This window comes from Stereum hirsutum (genome assembly GCF_000264905.1).
Source record: "Stereum hirsutum FP-91666 SS1 unplaced genomic scaffold STEHIscaffold_1, whole genome shotgun sequence".
In the NCBI taxonomy this organism is placed as follows: domain Eukaryota; kingdom Fungi; phylum Basidiomycota; class Agaricomycetes; order Russulales; family Stereaceae; genus Stereum; species Stereum hirsutum.
The window spans coordinates 2,720,928-2,740,296 of NW_006763131.1; the positions used below are offsets into that span (position 1 = coordinate 2,720,928).

General features: G+C 52.0%; 7 protein-coding genes across 7 annotated transcripts; 3 read left to right on the plus strand and 4 right to left on the minus strand.

Annotated features, from left to right (window-relative positions):
* Window positions 1–2,353: 2,353 nt before the first annotated feature.
* Window positions 2,354–3,609, minus strand: STEHIDRAFT_117587 (uncharacterized protein). The gene is made up of 3 exons (XM_007298900.1): window positions 3,532–3,609; window positions 3,128–3,323; window positions 2,354–2,926 (listed from the first exon to the last, which is right to left on the minus strand). Exons 2-3 carry the CDS (start codon window positions 3,302–3,304, stop codon window positions 2,504–2,506), a joined length of 600 nt encoding a protein of 199 aa, XP_007298962.1. The 5' UTR covers window positions 3,305–3,323; window positions 3,532–3,609; the 3' UTR covers window positions 2,354–2,503.
* A 418-nt stretch (window positions 3,610–4,027) lies between these two features.
* Window positions 4,028–5,288, minus strand: STEHIDRAFT_164848 (uncharacterized protein). The gene is made up of 3 exons (XM_007298901.1): window positions 4,782–5,288; window positions 4,546–4,725; window positions 4,028–4,484 (listed from the first exon to the last, which is right to left on the minus strand). Exons 1-3 carry the CDS (start codon window positions 5,263–5,265, stop codon window positions 4,423–4,425), a joined length of 726 nt encoding a protein of 241 aa, XP_007298963.1. The 5' UTR covers window positions 5,266–5,288; the 3' UTR covers window positions 4,028–4,422.
* A 411-nt stretch (window positions 5,289–5,699) lies between these two features.
* On the plus strand, window positions 5,700–8,924 carry STEHIDRAFT_151915 (uncharacterized protein; the record flags this gene model as incomplete). The annotated part of the gene is made up of 10 exons (XM_007298902.1): window positions 5,700–6,072; window positions 6,128–6,525; window positions 6,589–6,807; window positions 6,865–7,015; window positions 7,075–7,548; window positions 7,607–7,652; window positions 7,707–7,830; window positions 7,889–7,963; window positions 8,025–8,165; window positions 8,220–8,924. The coding sequence occupies 10 exons, from the start codon at window positions 5,700–5,702 to the stop codon at window positions 8,922–8,924; spliced, it is 2,706 nt and encodes a 901-aa protein (XP_007298964.1).
* A 447-nt stretch (window positions 8,925–9,371) lies between these two features.
* Window positions 9,372–11,311, plus strand: STEHIDRAFT_143923 (uncharacterized protein). The gene is made up of 5 exons (XM_007298903.1): window positions 9,372–9,512; window positions 9,933–9,980; window positions 10,039–10,168; window positions 10,230–10,964; window positions 11,039–11,311. The coding sequence occupies exons 1-4, from the start codon at window positions 9,381–9,383 to the stop codon at window positions 10,880–10,882; spliced, it is 963 nt and encodes a 320-aa protein (XP_007298965.1). The 5' UTR covers window positions 9,372–9,380; the 3' UTR covers window positions 10,883–10,964; window positions 11,039–11,311.
* Window positions 11,312–12,015: 704 nt separating this feature from the next.
* On the plus strand, window positions 12,016–14,148 carry STEHIDRAFT_127393 (rhomboid-domain-containing protein; the record flags this gene model as incomplete). Its single annotated transcript, XM_007298904.1, has 12 exons — window positions 12,016–12,445; window positions 12,500–12,643; window positions 12,699–12,787; window positions 12,844–12,895; window positions 12,951–13,013; window positions 13,069–13,162; window positions 13,218–13,299; window positions 13,353–13,414; window positions 13,467–13,545; window positions 13,598–13,709; window positions 13,848–14,024; window positions 14,084–14,148. 12 exons carry the CDS (start codon window positions 12,016–12,018, stop codon window positions 14,146–14,148), a joined length of 1,449 nt encoding a protein of 482 aa, XP_007298966.1.
* A 679-nt stretch (window positions 14,149–14,827) lies between these two features.
* Window positions 14,828–16,657, minus strand: STEHIDRAFT_71509 (NAD-P-binding protein). Its single transcript, XM_007298118.1, has 9 exons — window positions 16,525–16,657; window positions 16,260–16,459; window positions 16,156–16,188; window positions 16,027–16,089; window positions 15,961–15,970; window positions 15,753–15,893; window positions 15,497–15,688; window positions 15,225–15,433; window positions 14,828–15,156 (listed from the first exon to the last, which is right to left on the minus strand). Exons 1-9 carry the CDS (start codon window positions 16,562–16,564, stop codon window positions 14,980–14,982), a joined length of 1,065 nt encoding a protein of 354 aa, XP_007298180.1. The 5' UTR covers window positions 16,565–16,657; the 3' UTR covers window positions 14,828–14,979.
* A 587-nt stretch (window positions 16,658–17,244) lies between these two features.
* STEHIDRAFT_143926 (NAD-P-binding protein) lies at window positions 17,245–18,925 on the minus strand (the record flags this gene model as incomplete). Its single annotated transcript, XM_007298905.1, has 9 exons — window positions 17,245–17,503; window positions 17,579–17,787; window positions 17,856–18,047; window positions 18,112–18,252; window positions 18,319–18,328; window positions 18,389–18,451; window positions 18,514–18,546; window positions 18,625–18,824; window positions 18,884–18,925. Coding segments are annotated over 9 exons (1,034 nt in total), but the record flags the coding sequence as incomplete, so codon positions are not given.
* Between the last annotated feature and the right edge of the window lie 444 nt (window positions 18,926–19,369).

Here is a 19,369-nt window from a genome sequence, read left to right on the forward strand (position 1 = left end):
CGCGCCTCGGTGAAGCGGTATTTTCGTCGCCAAAATAACCGCTGGAATTGTTCGTTCCGTAGTTAGTACCGTCGCGCAACATAGATGGATTCGTCGACAGGGGAGGGCCTCTAGGAACGGGTGGCCGTGCACCACCAGGCTGCAATGTTGTCGGATGTTGTACGAACCTGTCCCGCAAGCTATTTTCACTCTTGGCCGTCTTGAGTGAATTACCGTAGGTTGAGGACGACGCTGGACTACTACTCTTCCATTTCATGACGAGATCTGTTGGGACTGGAGTGCCCCTCTGTTCTCTATGTTGAGAGGTCGAAGAAGGCTGTCGTGGAGGGTTGGAGGGTGGTTGGGGACGAGGATAGCTCGATTGTGTTTGTTGATACCTCTTCTTGTCTTGTTCACGTCGACCAGTAGGAGACGGTGTGGGACGATCGCGATCCGCTAAGCCCCACGACGACTCTTGGGATAAGTTGTACGGGTCGCCGTCAGTCCGTTGCCGGGATGGTTTCTCGCGGGGAAGTCTGCCCAACCTAGACCTATCCTCCTTACGCTGAGGGGGACGATTTGACTCGCTCGTCTGGTATCTTTCTCTGTCAGCAGCGGCGTCCGATCCCGAGCGAACATGTGACGTCCAGTGGGGCGACGGCTGCAAAGTCTGTTCATCGTCGTACATTGTTCGCGAATGATTCGGTGAGTGTGGGTACAATGCCGAAGGGGGTGGAGGTGGTGGTGGTAAAGGTGGTGGTGGCGCAGCCTGACCGAAATTCGACCGCGGTTGGCGGGAGCCTGATGAGGGAGACATTATTCGGTTGGAAGCTTTGGTCGGAGAGGTTGGACGCTGCGGCCCGTTCGGTCGGCGAGAGGCAGAAGTCGCGAAACTCTGGGTGGATCCGACCGATTTGAGCTTCGGCGGGGGTCGCAGAGTCGAACGCTGGCTCTCCACTTCGCCATTGTCAAGGTCATCGGAGACAGAGGGGTCGTAGCCGTTGGTGAGTTCTGGACGGTTGCGTTCACTTGTGGAGGATGCGCTCTCGTGCCGTGACGGTGAGCGTCGCCGTTGAGGAGGATAGGGAGTGACGGGAAGCAACACGGGTGGGGGTATAGTGCTAGTGGTGGGTGACGGGGACGATCGCGAGTCCTCGTGAACGGATGCAGCCGAGTTCGCGACAAGAAACTTGAGCGAGCACTCAGCGTCTCCTTCATCTCGACAAAGGTTATACAGAGCCTCATCAGAAAGCGCCTCTCCGATCGCGTACGAGTTGACTTGTGTTCGATACACTGAATATTGCGATTGTTCTTCGTCTGAGATTCGGAGCTAAAGAAGAGAAAGGTCGTTCGGAAGGATGATCGGGAGGATAAGGACGTTTGTGCGGACCTTGGAAAACATGAGCTCCTTGATAAAGGCAGCATTCGTGAAACCGGTGATATCGACAGTATAATACTGGTCCGAGTCTCCTGTCACAAATATGCACACTTTGTCGATCGGACTGCTGCGATTATCGGGAGTGAAGCGGGGTGTGAACGAGTCTGAAGTGGTGGATGTGCTCGGCGACTGGTCATGTGTCAGTCCGCATGCGGGTGAGGGAATGAAGAAAAAAAGGGCGCACCGTTGCAGGACGGCCATTCGGTCTCCGAGTCTGCTTTGGCTTGCTAAATAAGTGCATACGAGCGTTGGGGAAGAAAGAGTGCTGCTGGGGAATGGCGTCGGTCGAGTTGTTGACTTGCGCTACATCTGGTCTCTCGACTGGGATGTCGACCGGGGGAAGGGGTTGACCTGGGGTGCTCGGGGGAGGAGAGCTGGTGCCTGATGGGGACGATAGTGTTGGATTGGAGTAAGCTTGGTGCCGTGCATTGCGGTCAGGGAGATTTGTGGTATTGAGGGGGTCTAGTGAGACGTGTAGACGAGATATGAGCGGGGAGACGAAGCGATTGTAGGAGAGCACACAACTGCTGGACAGAGAAGACGAGGACTGACGAGGCAGATGTGAGTCTTCATCGCTCGAGTCTGGATTGGCGACGACGAAGACGGGCCGGTGCTGCTTGCGGCGGGAGCCGTCGGCCATAGCGATGGTGGTTTAGGCGGGGACGACGGGGGTGGCGACGACGGGGGCCGGTCGACGGCGTCGTGGATGGAGAGAAGGAGGGAGAGCGAGCTCTGGCGTTGTGGAGGATGAGCTGGAGGCAGGCTGGAGGAGAGCCCGGCGCGGGAGGCGTGAAAGAGGCGAGAACAACAAAGCCAAACAGAGTTTGCGGCGCTCATTCCATCTCCTTTCGGATTTCCATGCGGAATATTTAGGACACGACGATTTCATAAAAGACGACGCGTGCATTCATACATGTACAATCCAGACGGTAAATACAAAGAAAAGAGAGAACACGCCCCTCCTGCGTTGCTTGCACGCGCAAATCATATATCCATCGACTGCCCATCGCCGTCCGGGCCAGCTCGCCTCGGCGCCAACCCATCAGTGAGCTCGACCTGCGCGTCCAAACTCGTCAATCAGGATCACTACGACGACAGACGGCAACAGTCCCACAATGAACCTGCACCGCAACGCACCTTCGGGAACTCCGCGCGCTCCTCCAGCAGCGACTCGCTCCAGCAAAGCAGCCGAAGCAGCGCCACCAGCTTCGCCTCCTTCCCCTGGCTCAGACTCTCCAGGATCGCCGCGTTCACCTCCCCCGCCGTCTTCATCCTCTGCGCGGGCGACAGCAGGTCCGAAATCGCCGCAGGCACCACGCTCGACGAGTCGAACGCCAGAAGCGCCATCGTCCGCTCCAGCTCGGCAAGGAACTCTGGGTTCTCCTCGCCCCGCGGCGCTAGCTCCTCTTGTGCGAACTGCAGCGCCTCCGGGATACTCCCTTGGCGGATGTATTCAATCAACTTCTGTTGTTGGAGGTGGAAGTAGAGGGTATGATTCGTATCTAGGATCTTCACGTTCCCGTCAGCATAACCGCCCGAGATTGACAAGTCGCAGAAGCAGATGAGGGAAAGAGGAATCATATTGAAGACTGAAGTTTTGGTGTTTGCATTATCATCACCGCCCCCGAAGGGGCTGAGAGTGGTGCATGCAGTAGTATAATCATGCGAAAAGAGGGGATGTGGTGCGAAAGTGGCGAGGAAAGCACGTACCTCTGGGTTCAAGTCGTTAACGCGCGTGATCGCATCCTGAACGTCGCCCCTCTGCAAGGCCTCCCGGATGTTCATCCGACTCTCGATGCTATCAAAATCAACTGGGGTGATCACCCCCGCCTCCCCGCTGAACTCCTCAGCAGCAGATTTGTACCCCTCGATGACGAGGTAATCCATCACCAGGCGATTCAAGTCACTGTGCATGACAAACGGCAAGTCAGCATACAACGATAACAACCCGGTCGAGGCACGCATGGGGACAGAGGAGCATGGCGATGTCAGATAATACATGCAATAATTTTTTGTCTCATCAAGAAAGTCAGAGAGATTCCCAAAAATTTTGTTCATCCTTCGACGTGCTCCTCCGGCGTGCCATTCATCTGAGAGGAGCGGAATGGACGTACTCTTTCGTGATATTGACTTCCTCTAACCGCCGCTCCCACTCCTCACGCGAAATGGTCGTCCTCGATGGCTAGACAAATCGAAGTCAGTCAAAGCGAGGACCGCAGACATAGCGCGGGACGCGAAAAAACATACCATGGCGAGACGAGGAAAACGTAAAAATGAATTTATGCCGCGGGCGGTCGGTTGGTTGAGGGCAGGCTTTCGCGGACTCGCGCGTCGCGACTCGCGACGGCGGTGTGGCGCCGTTGTGACTTGCTCAAGATTTGCCTATTTATTTTGACCGTTCATTCACATTTCGGTTCTCAGATCGATCGTGTTCTGCGACGGTCGGACCACGAGATTCTCCATATCCTGTCCGGATCAGTCTAAGTTATTATGTATCGACAGGTGACGGACAACTCTATCTGCAAGCTCTGCAACGCACGAGTCGCGACTTGACGGAGCTCAAACATGGCCGTGGAGCAACTACTCTAATGAACGAGAAAAAAACAATGCAACGAACGCTGATGACGACTGTAGGCTTGGTACACTTTGCCACAAGTGCTGCCCAACAGGCACACGCCAGCAGACCTTTGTACTCGAAGGAGGCAAGCTGGCATAAAGCCGTGATGGGCTAGTGATCGTAACCTTTCCTAGTGGAGTAACATCAAAATTGACTGGACAGGAGTGGGTCCCAATGGAGGGGTACAAGCAGAGCAGGATGAAGAAGGTGAGGAGGTCGAAGGAGCCAAAGGAAAACCGACTGAACGGTGTATCCTTGATCACTCGTGGCACCGAAACACCACTCCGACCAATGAATGTCGGCGGGCCACCAAACTTTGTGAGTTCGGTATCAAGGGATCAACTCGGAAGGTAACGAGGAGACGATCAAAGCTCCAGCGGAGACATGGTCAAGCTTTGGAGACGACGCCCGAGCGGATCATGTCTAGGAAATCGTCCTGACCAAGAGTAGCTATACGGAACGGGAACATTCAGTCGTCGAACGCACAAGGATAGACAGAAATAAAACATACTCTCTTTCCCTCTTCCAAGGGGGTTGTCTTTATTTTTAGCCTTCTTACTACCCTTGATATTCTTTTCGAACGACGGTGCCGGGAGTGTCGGTTTTCCCGAACCTCTGCTCGCCTTCGTTTCCTCGACAGCGACAGCAGCAGAGGCCTGTGATTGCTGTATGGCGTTGAACAGTTTTACCACTAGATACATCTAAGTGTTAGAAACTCGTTTCGAGTGAGTAAACATAAAAGCTTACCTCCTCTCTGCGCAACCTTCCTCAACGCCCTCTCGCTCTCCGCTCCCCATCCACCTATCACATCCTTGACTCTTCCCTTATCCTCCTTATCCTTCTTCTCCGTCTTCAGCGCTTTCTTCGCCTTCAGCTCCAACTTCTCATCGTTGCGTTTCCGAGCGAGCGAGGGTTTCAGAGAAAGAGGTTGTGTGGAGGGAGCATCCGTGCTGAGCAAAGTCTGGAGGGTGGCACCGAGATTTGACGCATCCGTAGCACGATACTTTCGTTTGGCAGTGTTCTTGGATTTAGGACGTGTGGCGCCGGCGATTTCGTCGTCGGTGTTGGGCGAGTCGTCTTCGTCGCTGCCTGAAACTTCGCCGTCCCCTGCATCTGAGCCAGAGCCTGAGTCGTCGTTTTCTGAGCCCGCCGAGTCCTCTGACTTTTTGGTTGGAGCATTGACGTTATGTTTTGCTGCAGAGAGCTTTTGTCTTTTGTTGGCAGGCGGCATCCTGTGAGAAATGGCAGGAAGACAGAAGAGAAGATGGTAGACGGAAGAAGAGGAGTCGGTGAATTTCCTATACGCCACACAAAGTCGTTCATGCACCCAAGTCCCACGGTTACGCTGAGTGGCAACGCGTTCAGACCGATTCCCTTTGCTTTCCGCACCCACTCACGACCGCCTGGATAAAATGCGTTTTGTCTGCTGAGTAGGACTTGACCCAAGTCTCGGATACAAGCCTCGGTAAAGTACGGCATATACATGAACTCGTTCGGCCTGCAAATGCTGAATATAGGTGCCCTTTGCCATCATCGCGTGTACGCGTCTGATCATTCAACAGTCTCGCGTGCATACCCCCTCAAGCACGGATACAGAGTGTTCCATCCCATTGCTGTCTGACATCCGACACCTAATATTCATTGACTCTATCTACGAGCAAGTCTATGGCGACCGCTTCACTTCCGCCAATCGACCTCTCGCCAGAACCCGATCTGCATCCCATCTACCCGTCATCCTCATCTATCACCCCTCTTCTATCATCCGAGTCTGGTCTTTCGCCCGTACAGAAGAAGGAGCTCATCGCACACTGTCTCTCCCGTGCATGTCTCTTCGCCGATCTGAGCCTCCTTTCGTTCCTCCTCACGGACACGCATGCGCAAGGATTCGTAGATCTAGGAGCCAGAGATGAGGATGGCCTGGGTGTCGTCAGTCTCACCATCCTTGGGTTTGGTTCTGAAAGTGAGAGGGAAGTCGAGAGGGAGGAATGCGTGAGGTTGCTGATATCTGAGGGTGCCGATGCTAATATGCCAGACGAAGGTCTGTTTGTGCCACACGTACTTCCACTCCGACATCTGATGTGTGTGTACCACAGCTGGCTGGACGGCGTTGCATCATGCTGCTTTGCTGTCGCCGCCCTCATTAATCTCACATCTTCTGACTCACGGCTGCTCGCCATTCTCCGTGACGAAGAAGAACCTTACGCCGCTCGACATCGTGTCCGCGTACGCGACTGTGCCCGGGAGGGAGGTCGTTTCGCTCCTATTAGGGGAAGCCATGCGCAGCGCAGGCTGGACAGGCGGGAGGATGGAGGAGCGAAGAAAGGTGCTGGAGATGAAGCTCATACGGAAAAGCAAGCAGAGGTCCGTTCGCGATAATGTCGAGAAGCGGTTAGAGATCAGTAGGAAGTGGTGGGGAGATGATGAGTGGGAGACGTGGTCTTCTGATTCGTCAGAGGATGAGGATGAGAACGATGAGGATGACAGTCTATATGTGAGGATACTTTTAAACTAAATGAGCCCGTGCATATCGTTGACGGTCATTTGATACCTCCAGACCCCTCCATCGGATTATACCACCATGCTCGTGTTCTCACCACCTTACCTCTCCGACATCTTCCAGTCATTGATCACCAACTTCCAACCATCCTTACGAAATTCAGAACCCGCAAGCGCGCTATATATGCTGGCCCGCTTCGCGTGTCTGAACTGCGATCACAATTGGCTCGAGGATCTAATTATCGGCGCCACAGATGCGATAGAGGACAACATCTTTGTGAGCTACATTTTATCCATCATGTATATTATCGCAGCCGGACTGATGTCTACACAGAACCGACCAGAGGATTTGACCTGCTTGATCTTTTGGCTATACAACACGACCGTCTGGCTGCACCTGATGCGTTGTGATAACTCCATTAACGAAACATGCGAGCTGCTCGGCTCGTTCGTCTTGATTGAAGAAGTCATCAACTCCGTCTTCGGTGAGCATGTCGTTTTGATTGCCACTCCCGCCGGATATTCATCAATGAACTCTTAACAGTGTTCATGATCCGCTATATCGAACGCAGAATCGATACACTCATCGATTCGGCTATTCTGGACCACTCTCCTTTGCCAGAAGAATTCGACGGAATCCAATTCGAGGGCGAATGGTCATTCCTGCGTTCCTTCGGCGCGGGCAAGAAGAAAACAAACGCCACTTCCGCATCCACCCTGCCACCTCGGAACGGCAACCCCCCTGTTCCCTCATCTGCTGCCAATCGCCTACCGTCACCGCCTACCACACCCGGGGCTGGAACGAAAGGGTTCTCTTCTCTTCGACAGACTTTCACTCGGTCCCGCGCAGTGTCGACTACGGCTCCCATGCAGGGAATGTTCCCGGAGCAACCATCTACACCACAGCCGAGCGAGATCACGGGCTTCTTCGACGCGTTACAGACGATGCTTACTTTGTCGGGGATCAACCCTGCGCTGATCACGCAGATGTGGTCTCAGATACTCTATTGGATGTCCTGTGGGTTTTCGATGTCACCCTCTGACTTATGATCAGGAGTTGAGTTTGTGTCCCGTAGGCGAAATATTCAATCGGGTGCTGACTCGGAAAAAGCACCTCTGTCGGTACGCTTTTCCACTATATCTCATACGAGCGAATGGCTGACAGAACGGATATAGTTCACGCGCCGTGCAAATCAACATGAACCTCGGTGTGCTTGAGGAGTGGATCGAGATTTCTAACCTACCTCGGGGTGTCATCTCCCACTTGGCTCCCGTCCGTGACCTTCTCAATTGGTTACAGGTTCGCCCATTCTCCCCGTTATCAATGGCAGTTCCAATTTAGTTGATATATATTTCAGTGTCTGTCGTCTATAACGGAGTTCGCCAACCTTGTCGCGACTATCCAGACCATGAAGCACCTAAATCCACTGCAGGTAGTCGAAAATCATACTTTTTGGGGTTGTATGATAACTTACTCTTTACTTCTCATGATAGATGCGGCGTGCCGTGCGCGAATACAAGTACGAGGTCAACGAAGGCCGAATGACTGAAGAATGTAGCCAATATCTTGCGCAACTGCAAAAGGATTGGGAGCGGCACCGAGTCAAGATCGGCGTGGAAGCTCTCCGTCGTGAGGTAAAGCACACATCGAAATTCTCTGTGTCAATCGTTACTAACAATGACTTGCAGATGGGAGAACGGGAACGAGAACGCGCTGAGGAGGTGGTGTTCAACGACGCCGGTAGTCTTGGGCCCGCCGCCTCAATATCATCTAATTCCACGGAAGCCTCGATGGTACAACGTAACATCGACCTTCTCTTCGACCGTGATCAAGACGCTACTCCCTGGGAACCAGCCAAACCTCCAGACGTCCTCGGCGAATTCCTTGACTCGCGATACATGCTTCCACTTGTCCTCCCCTCTGATCCTCGAATGCTTTCGGCTCTCCCTCGAAAGCCGACGATGATGCCCACCGAGAACGGGAAGGGTGACAAGGTCGATCATCGAACGAGCGTCCAGCTCATGGTGGAGGCCACTACACGCAGCGCTAGCCGTTCCAGTCGGAGGAGCCGCAGTAGCATTCCCTGGCTAACACAGACGAAACGACTGCGGGAAGTGAGTGTCGACGCTCTCCAGTGGGTGGATGGCATAGTTTCTGCCTCGAGATGGACCAGGCCGCTGCAGACCGAGCCCGAAGAGGATGAGGATGCCGACGGAGAAGAAGAGGAAGGGGAAGGGTCTGACTTGGACGGTGAACATACTGGTCGTATGGGTCACGGACGCGACGAGACAGTCACTTCCGAGACCAAGTGGGTTACAACTTTGACTTCGAAGCCTTCGTTGCGAAACAAGGGTAGGTCGGCGTCCAAGGACCCTTCTATGCAGAAAGCTTGAGGGGTGAGTTCGTGGTGAGATTGTTGGTTGAGGTGTTCGCGTCGGACTTGCTTCTGGATCTTCCGTGCTTCGTCTGCAGTCGTTGTTTTGTGCACAATTTTCACTCGCTTGTATAATGAATCTGCTTTGTGCATTTGTGCTATCACATTACTATGGAAATATTATAGACTGTGCATACCGTTTGACACTGCGCGATATGTGTAAGAATCCAGAGCCTATTTAGGAGCACTTCAGAAGTTCCTGTCAGTTTTGGTCAGGAAGTAATGACTTATTAGCTCCGTATTCGGGCCATAAAGAGAAATTGTCCTTTTAGCACAGCCTCAGTGCGATTGGCGCGCTTTGTTCAAGGCCGCAAACGTCTTCAGCCGCCAACCGACGAGTGTCAACATCCTTGTTTCTCCCCTTCGTCCCTTTCACCCTCACCCCCACCTCCTCTCCACCCTCCTCCTTCATGCCATGCAACGCAACGCGCCGGTCAAGCTGACCGCAGACACTGTTCTGGAGCTGGCAAAGTTGACTTTGAAGTATATACCGTGTTGTTGGGATCATTGCACCCATGTTCTCAACTGCTGGAAGTCGTATAGAGAGGTGAGGACATCCTTCGCTTCATTATGCATCGCTCACTGCCAGGGTGAAGCAACACTTGCGATGTTAAACAACTCGACTCTTTGAGAGCACATACATAATGGTGGTACGAGCCAGTGTGAGAACCCAGAATTCATGGATTTGGGGTGCTTTGGGCATGTTTGTCAAAGTGTGCACGACCTGTTTCAAGTTCGTGACACACTTACACCTCATGATTGGCTTAGAAGCCTTCGTCCACGCACTCCTGCTCGTCAACATCAAAAGGCTGGCAATTTTAGGTCACTAATAATGCTCGAACTTCATAGCTATGCAAGCATCTCAATTCTACCATCGTCTCAACCCAAGTTCATCCTCCCATTTTCACTGGCACAATTTTTCGAACCAATGCTATCAATGATGCTAACCGTGTCGACATTTGTCTAGCACATCGAACTACATATTCAGCGTACTCAAGGCTCAAAGAAGGACCAAGTATGTTTATACACCCTCTGTTATTTTGCTTTATTCTAAATATAGGTATCGTGTTCAGGACATTCTACAATGCAGGCTGCCTAGATGTATGACTTCACAGCACACAACACTGTCTGCCCTCAGGGCCCACATTGTGTCGTCCCACCTTTCGACCCAAGCACAATTCTATGTCCCTTGTCCAGTCAAAGGTTCATCTGATCATACTATACATTGTATCTGCATCTGACAGAATTCTGTCAATATTCACAGGCTGTCCCGAAGAAGGCATGAGACTGTCATCAGTGGTGTCTCATTTCGAGGCTTACCATCACGCTCTCTCGTATCAGGACGCTTCTGTCCACACAATCCTGAAGCCTTCACGTCAACCTGAACGACCTCAAATCCGAAAACTAGAACCACTCCCAGCCACAGCACATTCCTTCTCCATTAGCTCTCCAGTAGTCATCCCTCACCGGCATCGACGCGCTATACCCTCTTCGCAAACACTTGGTCCCCGGTGGAGCCGTCTGAACGCCCTGGAGGAATCAGACGAGGAACGTCCGAGCATATTATTCGAGGACCTTCCCGAGCATACTCCCCAAGACCTGCCGCCATCCCTCCTCTCCCAGATGGTCTTCCAGGAGCATGTCTTAACTGCCCCTCAGCTCTCATACCCACCCGCCACTACCATGAAATACACAAACATCCCATCACCTCCAAAGTCCGTCTTCTACGACACATTCTCGCTGAAGCTGGCGCAGTTGGAGGCAAGTGGCACCGTCATCTCAGGCGACGGCACATGGCCAACGGACACGAGAGAACCGACACCCGCGCTGAGCACGACCACTACCACCACCGTCACCACCGTCACCAGCGCCACAAGCGCATCTAAATCTACTCGCTCTCGGAAAGGAGCGAGGTAGTCGATTCTCGTCGCACCCACGCCGTTTCTGTTCACCTTGTAAGTTCGCCGACAACCGCTTTTCGTCATTAACGGATCGTTTGCTAATTCATGGGCCGTGCAGTGTTAGTTGTTTTCGATTCGCTTTCGTATATGTGATGTTTAGAGTAGCACTCACCACAACGTTGCTCTGGTTGTTGGATTGTAATTCATACGCTCACGCTCTGCGTGGCGTTGTTTGTCGAGAGCGTTCGAGGCCGGTCTAGTCGTAAATATCACCACTTGGTGGGTTGATCAAAAGGCAAACGCGAGGGGACTCGTTAGCGCGCAAGCATGAATGCTCTGCCTATTAAGTAGCCGGGAACGAGGGAAGTTGCCCAATGACCAAGCGACGAACCTACGGCCTCGTCGAGAGGCAGTGAGAGACGAGGCAATATGGTGCCCCCAATCGTCTTTACAGTGGTACGAGTTGGTACGAGACATCGCCAGCCAAGCCTTCTACCTCCTATTATTTATTGTCCAAAGAACTTCTCTGCCCCAGAAGGATTGTTACTATATCCTAAGGCGTGTCTCCCCAAGAGCAACTGCCGTCTTCGTTCAACCGAGAAGAGTAGAACACTAAGGCCAACATTCGAGTCTAGATATTGTAAGCTGGAGTTATGATAGAGTTCGGGATGAATTGAGCTTTGAAGGTCTGAACCAGAGCTCGACTTAGCGCAGCAGATGGAGGCGTCGTGGACAGAAGTGGAATGACCTGGAATGACTCGCAGAACATCGTCTGGTTTATCCGGCTGCGCGCCTGTATCCGGGAGGCGGTGGCGACTGGAGACGAACCTCGGATTGTCACCGTGGTTTGACGACTTCAACGTCGCTCATTTGGGCTCATCGTATAGTCTTAATACTGAAGTGGGTGCAATGATCGCGTAGAGTGTGTCTTGGCCTTTTGACGCTCCAAGAGGATAGAGAAAGCGTGCAAAAGGGCCACATCCGGCGTGGCGAAGAGGGTGGCGTCGGTAGCCTCCAAAGGCACAGTCTGGCACAGTCAAGGATCAGCGGCTGTACAACTCTGCTTCCTTTTCTTTTATTCCTACAAGTATCGGCCAACTTTTCATCCACTCATCTCTACCACCTTTTTCCCGTCATTTCCATCTCGCCATGAACACTACTCTACATGACCAGCACGACTCGAACCAACATGACGACGACGTCCTCTCGCCTCGTAACCCACCAGGCATCATTACCGACACGGCGTCTTCGTACACGGCGTCCTCGTACCCAGCCACGAATGCCTCAGATCCAGAGCGTGGTGTACTCTCGCCAACAACTCTAGCAGCAGACTCTCCTGTCAGCCTCTCGCGAAGAGTCTCCACACAGTCTCAAGGATTGAACGTTGACCGAGCTAGCGGCGCCCCTTCCATCTATCCCTATTCGCAAGGCCCGCGACTGTCCTACATCGACGAGAACTTTGACCATTATTCCACCCCACCAGCGAAGCCTGAATACTTCAACGATAAAGGAGACGATACCCTCGTGGACAACGCAGCGGGCTATGGAGGTGTCCATAGTGGCAAATACGAGGATTTCGGTACGTTGTCATTAACGGTCGTACGAGCGCTGTCACTGACCTTCGTTCACGTAGAATTCGCGGATGGCCAACGCTCCCAACCTGTCTCTGAGAAGCCTTCGCCATGGGGTCGCTTTCTTAGTAACGGAAAGTATCCCATAGAACAACGTATCGAGGACAAGAAGCGCGGCATTGGCAGGCAGAAGTATCCCATTGTTGGTACGTGTTTCAACACCACTTGCTATGCACTCGGCTCACATATGACCACAAACAGTCTGGGCGTTGAGTATCGCCATGGTTGGTGTTTTCATCAACGAGCTCGTCGTCAATTCGAGGGCACAGGGTACACCAGTGTCGTTCAAGGTGAGCATTTTCAGCAAGGATGAAGGCTCTGCCGCAGCATCTCACACTCCGCGCAGCCCACCGTGAATCCCATGCTTGGCCCGTCGACGTCGGCCTTGATCAATCTTGGTACGGGCTTTTCCGTCCGCTCAATAGCGATTCCAGATCTAACCCTCTCACGCAGGCGCTCGGTTCCCTCCTTGCATGAAGAATGTCACCGATGTGCCCGTCAGCACGCTGTTCCCTTGTGAGCATCTCCGCAGTCTACTCCATTGTGCTGGGTCATTGACCGGTTTATACAGGCCTAAACGATACCGCCAATCCCCCTGATATCACCTGTGCCATCTCTGAGATCTGCGATTTGTCGGATGCAAACAACCCCAACCAAGCATGGCGGTAAGAATCCTCAACTCCGTCATATCCCACTCGCCGTCCTGATACAGCTCAACAGATTCGTGTCACCTGTTTTCGTTCATGCGGGCTTCATCCACATCATCCTCAATCTACTCGCACAATTGACGGCCGTTGCTCAGGTAGGTTATTGCAACAGTTGTATCGTGGATTGTGAGCTGATCTGTGCCTGTAGATTGAGCGGGAGATGGGCTCCGGAGGGTTCATCATCCTGTACTTCGCGGCCGGAATATTTGGGTACGTACTCAGATTTTATTGCCCAGGCCCTGGTAATAACTCAGTTGAATAGCAACGTCCTCGGAGGCAACTTTGCTCTTGTCGGCGTGCCTTCCATGGGTGCATCGGGAGCTATCTTCGGTTCAATAGCAGTAAGTGAGATGCCTCTACAGGCATGGTCACCAATAATTGACGGTTATACAGGTTTCTTGGATAGACCTTTTCGCTCACTGGCAGTTCCAATATCGGCCGGTAAGGAAGCTCGTCTTCATGATTATCGAGCTTGTATTCGTCATCGCCATGGGATTCATACCATGTAAGTTACTTACAGCCACACTCTATCGGACGGCATTGACGTGATTACCTTCTGCCATCTAGACGTCGATAACTTCGGTACATTTCTGTCTCTCTTGACTCCCGGATCTAAGCATTAACTCATCGACTTCTCGTACAGCTCATCTGGGAGGTTTCCTCATGGGATTGCTAGTCGGCGCCACATTCTACCCCGTCATCAGTACGACAAGGAAACATAAGATGATCATGTGGGGTCTTCGCTTAGCTGCGATCCCACTGGCCATCGTCCTTTATGTCGTCCTCACACGCAATTTCTACACCTCAGATCCTTATGCTGGTAAGTTGTCCTCGTTTTTGAGTCTTGTGGCACACCTCCTAATTCGGTCTCTGCTCCAGCCTGTAGCTGGTGTCGTTACATTTCTTGTATCCCGACTAGTTCGAACAACCATTGTAAAGGGTGAGCGCATCGTTGGTCTGTAGGTGTGAATATTTGTTGATCTCTTCTCCCGTCCGTGTTGCACCCTCAGAACTGGTAAGTGTCCAAATACTTACATATCGAACGCTCGAACCGATTCTGACTGATTGTACTCCAGGCCTTACGACATATACCACAACAAGCACCGGCTCTTAATCGCTCTGGAAGACATCAGACTCTGGCGCCACCTTGATGTGTCCCGCCTTCACTTCCCACTACCTTTCGTGATTCACTTCATACTCAATACCACGCTGAGCGCTTCGTAATGGGCTCTCGAGCTCCACGGACTGTTATACACCTTGTCACCAATATTCCCATTTTTGTCATCGCATTACAGACTCTTTTTACCACATTTACTGTCACGTACTTTTCTATGCGGCTCAAGTGCCCTCGTTTTGCTTGAATGGACAAACCTTTGTTTTGACGATCAAGTTTCGTGCATCGCTTATTAACCTGTATCTGGACTTCTCTCCGGAGTGTCTTGTGTCAACATAACTCTAGCCAGTTCATACCAGTATTTGTCGTAATAATCAATGCTAGCAATTGTTTATCTTGAAAGAGTTTGGCCCTGGGTGTCGATAGTGGCCGAGAGGATTTCAGGTGTCCTAGAGCTTCGAGAGCTGGAGGATCCCACCGGTATCTGCGAACAGCGACCGTGCTATTTACTGACCATGCTATTTACTACGGTCCCAAAAAGACATAGCTGCTACTCGTCTTTGCACATGTTCGACAGTGGCAAACAGGCGTACTTTGATAACGGTACAAACACAGGTATTTTATTGTCTTCTCAAAATCACTGCATGATCTCCGACGCGCCCTACCTCCCAAAGTCCTTACTGGTGTTGACGCTCGCCCCTTTTTTCTCCAACGCAAGGAGAGCATCGACCTCAGGCTTGATAGACTTGAAGTACCCTTCATTGTTGTGCACCGGCTTCCATCCCAGTTTCCGTCCTTGTTCCGCTACACATCGCGAGTTTGTACCGAGGTAGGTTCCCTAATGATGCAAAACGTTAACTTCGTTGTCCCGGAGGGGAGAGGAGAAGGGGGTGAAGTCAAACTTACACCGAAATATTTCTGACACTCTTCATCCGTGAATGTGACTGGCTCCGCGGTCTTCGACCTACCAATCTCGTGAAGAGCGACTGCGACGGCCTTGCAGACGTCGTAAAGCTTGTGCTCTCCTGTCTCGCCGAAGTAGAAGCCTTCCCTGCCGTGAGGCGTTTTTGGATCTTTAATGGCAGCGTCGAAAATTACAATGTAGAGGTCCGCCACTGTCGTAAACCAAAGTTCGCATGATGAATACAGGCTTGATGTTTTAAGCGTGAGATGCTCACCGTCGTCGATGTTCACATTTGGCCAGACATTCTTACCCTCGCCGACCATACCCGCTTGACCCCTTGCGAGCCCAGCTTTGATAAGTCCCGGGATTTGAACGGAATGGGGGTTTTGGATCCCGTCGTCGACGAGCGGTCCAGTGGCGAGACCCCAGATCGTGCTTGGAAGGACAATATGAGAGCGGATATAGCCTGGCCAGTCAAAAGTAAAGGTCAATGACATCCTTGACAGAATACGAAGTAATGTAGAACGGACCCGCTTTGTCTGCATCTACGATGAGGAGGTCGACGTTGCGGTGAATAGCGGTGTCTGGGATGGATTCGATCTCTTCTGGCTTGGAATCGTGATAGATCTTGTCCATGGTCTTTTCACCTTTGGCATCGTCTGTGAGAACACCTGGTTGTGTTGAGATGCAATCTGTCAATAGGGGCTCATCGGGATGACCTCATAAGCATTTAGGTACCTGTGCCAGACTTATAGACAAGTGTTAGTGTGGGGGGTAGCAAGGCGAAGATGTCAATCTTCATACCGTATGGATGAGAATGGGAACTTCGCCAGTCGTTTCATGCCTCTTCTTCAATCCGGCAAGGATCTGGAGTCCGCGTGCTAGATGTTAGCGAAACGAAAGGGGACGGTCAGGGTTTCAGATGTGACCGACCGCTTTGGCTGCCCCGAAATCATCTGCGTCCGCCTATCGAGTGGTGCATTATGCGTTATAAGCCGCCCGACCCTACTGTACGCAAAAGAGCTCGAAGAGCTTACCGTATGGACGACAACGTTTGCGCCCGCGGAAAGTTCCTCCAGTTTCTGCACATTTGTGAAGTCTCCCACATGAGCGTCGATGTGGTATTTCTCCTTGAGGAGCTTGGCCTTGTCGGCGCTACGAGTGATGGTGGTGAATTTGAATGTGGAGGCGTTGGGATGGGTAAGAAGACGTTGGAGAACAGATCCTCCGATGTAACCTAGCATGCCGGCCAGTTGTTTTCAATAGGCCACACTTGAAGGGAGTGTGGCAAATGAGACGCACCCGTTGTACCAGTGATGAAGATGGTGGTGCTTGCAGACATTGTTGCGTACTGCTAGGTGTCGTTCGTAGGGAGATGGAGGGTTCAGAGAAGAAAAGGAAGGGTCGCAGGAACGTTGCGTGCTGCTAAAATGTTCAATGCTCAGGTGGCAGGTTGCTGAGTGAGCCGCACGCTACTGAGTAAAAGCTGACGTCATTCGAGTCCTGCGAGATATTATGACGGTGGAAATACTGTACTCTGATGGATTGGTAAAGAATAAACAACCACAATGAGAGACGGACGGACGATGACATGGGGCGGCATAACGCCGAAGGTCAACAGCATCTATAAGTTGGGCATTCTAGTAGGTGCTCATAGTAGTGCTTGCGCTGCTCAATTGGTTGATAGCCAGAAGCCTATCAGAAGTCTGTGCGAAACATAACGCGCGTAGAGCTCAAGGTGACTCGTCTAGCTGTCGTATGAGTTACAGATATGATGGCTGAGCTACATGAAAATGCGGACGAAAAAGCGAATTCAGCATGAACACAGGTTGCGGTTCAAGCAAGGGTTCAAGCGGCAAGTTCAAGGCGGGCCACGACTAACGCCCGCAACACCGCCCTCGTCCGGGGCAATGCGACCGGCAGATCGGTTCCTTTGCGCAAACGATAACGGTGATCGGATTTCCTCAGTGAAGTCGTGATCGCTGCCAGTCGTTGTGCGCGTTCGATGGCAAACGAAAATCCACTGATGATGTTACATACACACATATATCCCTTCTCTCCAGCTACACTGTCTCCGATATACTTACTACTTAGTACCACTCCACCTCCCGAAGTCAACCGGCGCGCACGCCACCACTCAGTGCTTCTCCACTGACGCGATGAGAGCATCGACCTCAGGCTTGATAGACTTGAAAAAGCTTTCGTTATCGTGCACTGGCTTCCATCCCAACTTCTTTCCTTGCTCTGACACGGCGCGCGCGTTTGTGCCGAGCCAGGTTCCCTGCAGATCAACGGTATCGCCAACAGCGTCAGCACGGAGAGGTTACTTTTGGGCGGTTCAGGAAGATCATCTTACGCCAAAGTATTTCTGGCACTCTTCATCTGTGAAGGTGACCGGCTCCGCGGTCTTGGATTTACCAGCCTCGTACAGAGCGACTGCGATGGCCTTGCAGACGTCGTAGAGCTTGTGCTCCCCCGTCTCGCCGAAGTAAAAGCCTTCCCGGCCATGAGGGGTTTTCGTGTCCTTGATGGCAGAGTCGAATATGAGGATGTAGAGGTCCGCCACTTGATATACATGACATGAGCATACAGTCAGACAGTCGTTCTAGCACAATGGATTGGGAAGTACGTACCATCGTCGATGTTCACGTTTGGCCAGACGTTCTTACCCTCGCCAACCATTCCCGCTTGGCCCCTCGCGAGTCCGGCTTTGATGAGGCCCGGGGTTTGGATAGAGTGAGGGTTTTGTATTCCATCGTCGACGAGTGGTCCCGTGGCGAGACCCCAGATTGTGCTTGGAAGGACGATATGCGAACGGATATAGCCTGGCAACTCAAAACTGAAGGTCGACAACAGTGTCGACAGAACGTGAAGTAGTATGAAACTAACCTGCTTTGTCCGCGTTGACGAAGAGGAGGTCGACTTTGCGGTGAACAGCGGTTTCGGGGAGGGATTCGATCTCTTCTGGCTTGGAATCGTGGTAGATCTTGTCCGTAATCTTTTCACCTTTGGCGTCGTCGATGAGAACACCTGGTCGTATTGAGATGCGTATCGTCAATAAGAGTCAACGAAAGTATCTATACGTGTTACAAGTACCTGTCCCCGACTAATGAACATAAGTTAGTACAGAGAAAGATCATTGCGCACAGGGTGGTCTTCAACGTACCGTATGGATGAGGATGGGAGCTTCGCCAGTAGCTTCATACCTCTTCTTCAATCCAGCAAGGATCTGACGTGTTCGTGCCTTAGAGGTTAGCCAGATAGAGGACACGATTGAGATGTTTGGCTGACCGCCTTGGCTGCTCTGAGATCATCTGCGTCCGCCTGGTGATGTGAGTGTAACAAAATCGTAAGTCACCTCATCCCTGCTAACTTGTGGGCACACGAGCATGAGAAGCTTACCGTATGAATTACGACGTTTGCTCCCGCCGAGAGTTCCTCAAGTTTTTGAACATCCGTGAAGTCTCCCACGTGAGCATCGACGTGATACTTCTCCTTCAGGAGCTTGGCCTTGTCGGCACTGCGAGTGATGGTGGTGAACTTGAAGGCAGAGGCATTAGGATGATCAAGCAAACGCTGAAGAACAGATCCTCCAATATAACCTGATATGCCGGACAATTGACTTTAATATACCGCAAGGGAATGTGGCAATGAGACGCACCCGTGGTACCAGTGATAAAAATGGTAGTGCCTGCAGACATGGTTGTGGGTGATGGTGTGGTGGTGATGGTAAGATAGATATCCCAGAAGAGAGAATGAAGAATCGGAAAAGCCTCGAGTCTGGTTTTATTTACTCAAATATGATCTTTAGAGTACTGTAGTAAGTCGCTGAGTGAGCGCTAGTGGGCGCTGAAGCGCTGACAAGTTGCTGAGCGAGCGCCCTTAGCAGTGAGCCTTGGGAGGTGAGCACGCTGCTGGGAGCAAAATTGACGCGATTTACGGGTGTGCCGAGAGAGAAGGCCCTCCAATGATTGGCCGATTGAGCGAGTCCACAAAAAGTTCGAGAGGCAGGCGGAGGCCGATGATGGCACGACAACTATTCGAGCAGGAAGTGCTCGAGCACGGCTCAGTAAGCTTTTCGCAGTTGTATGTCAGCTTGCTTCAAGTCGGCTAGTTTGTGCCAAGACAACAATCTAGGTGAATCGTC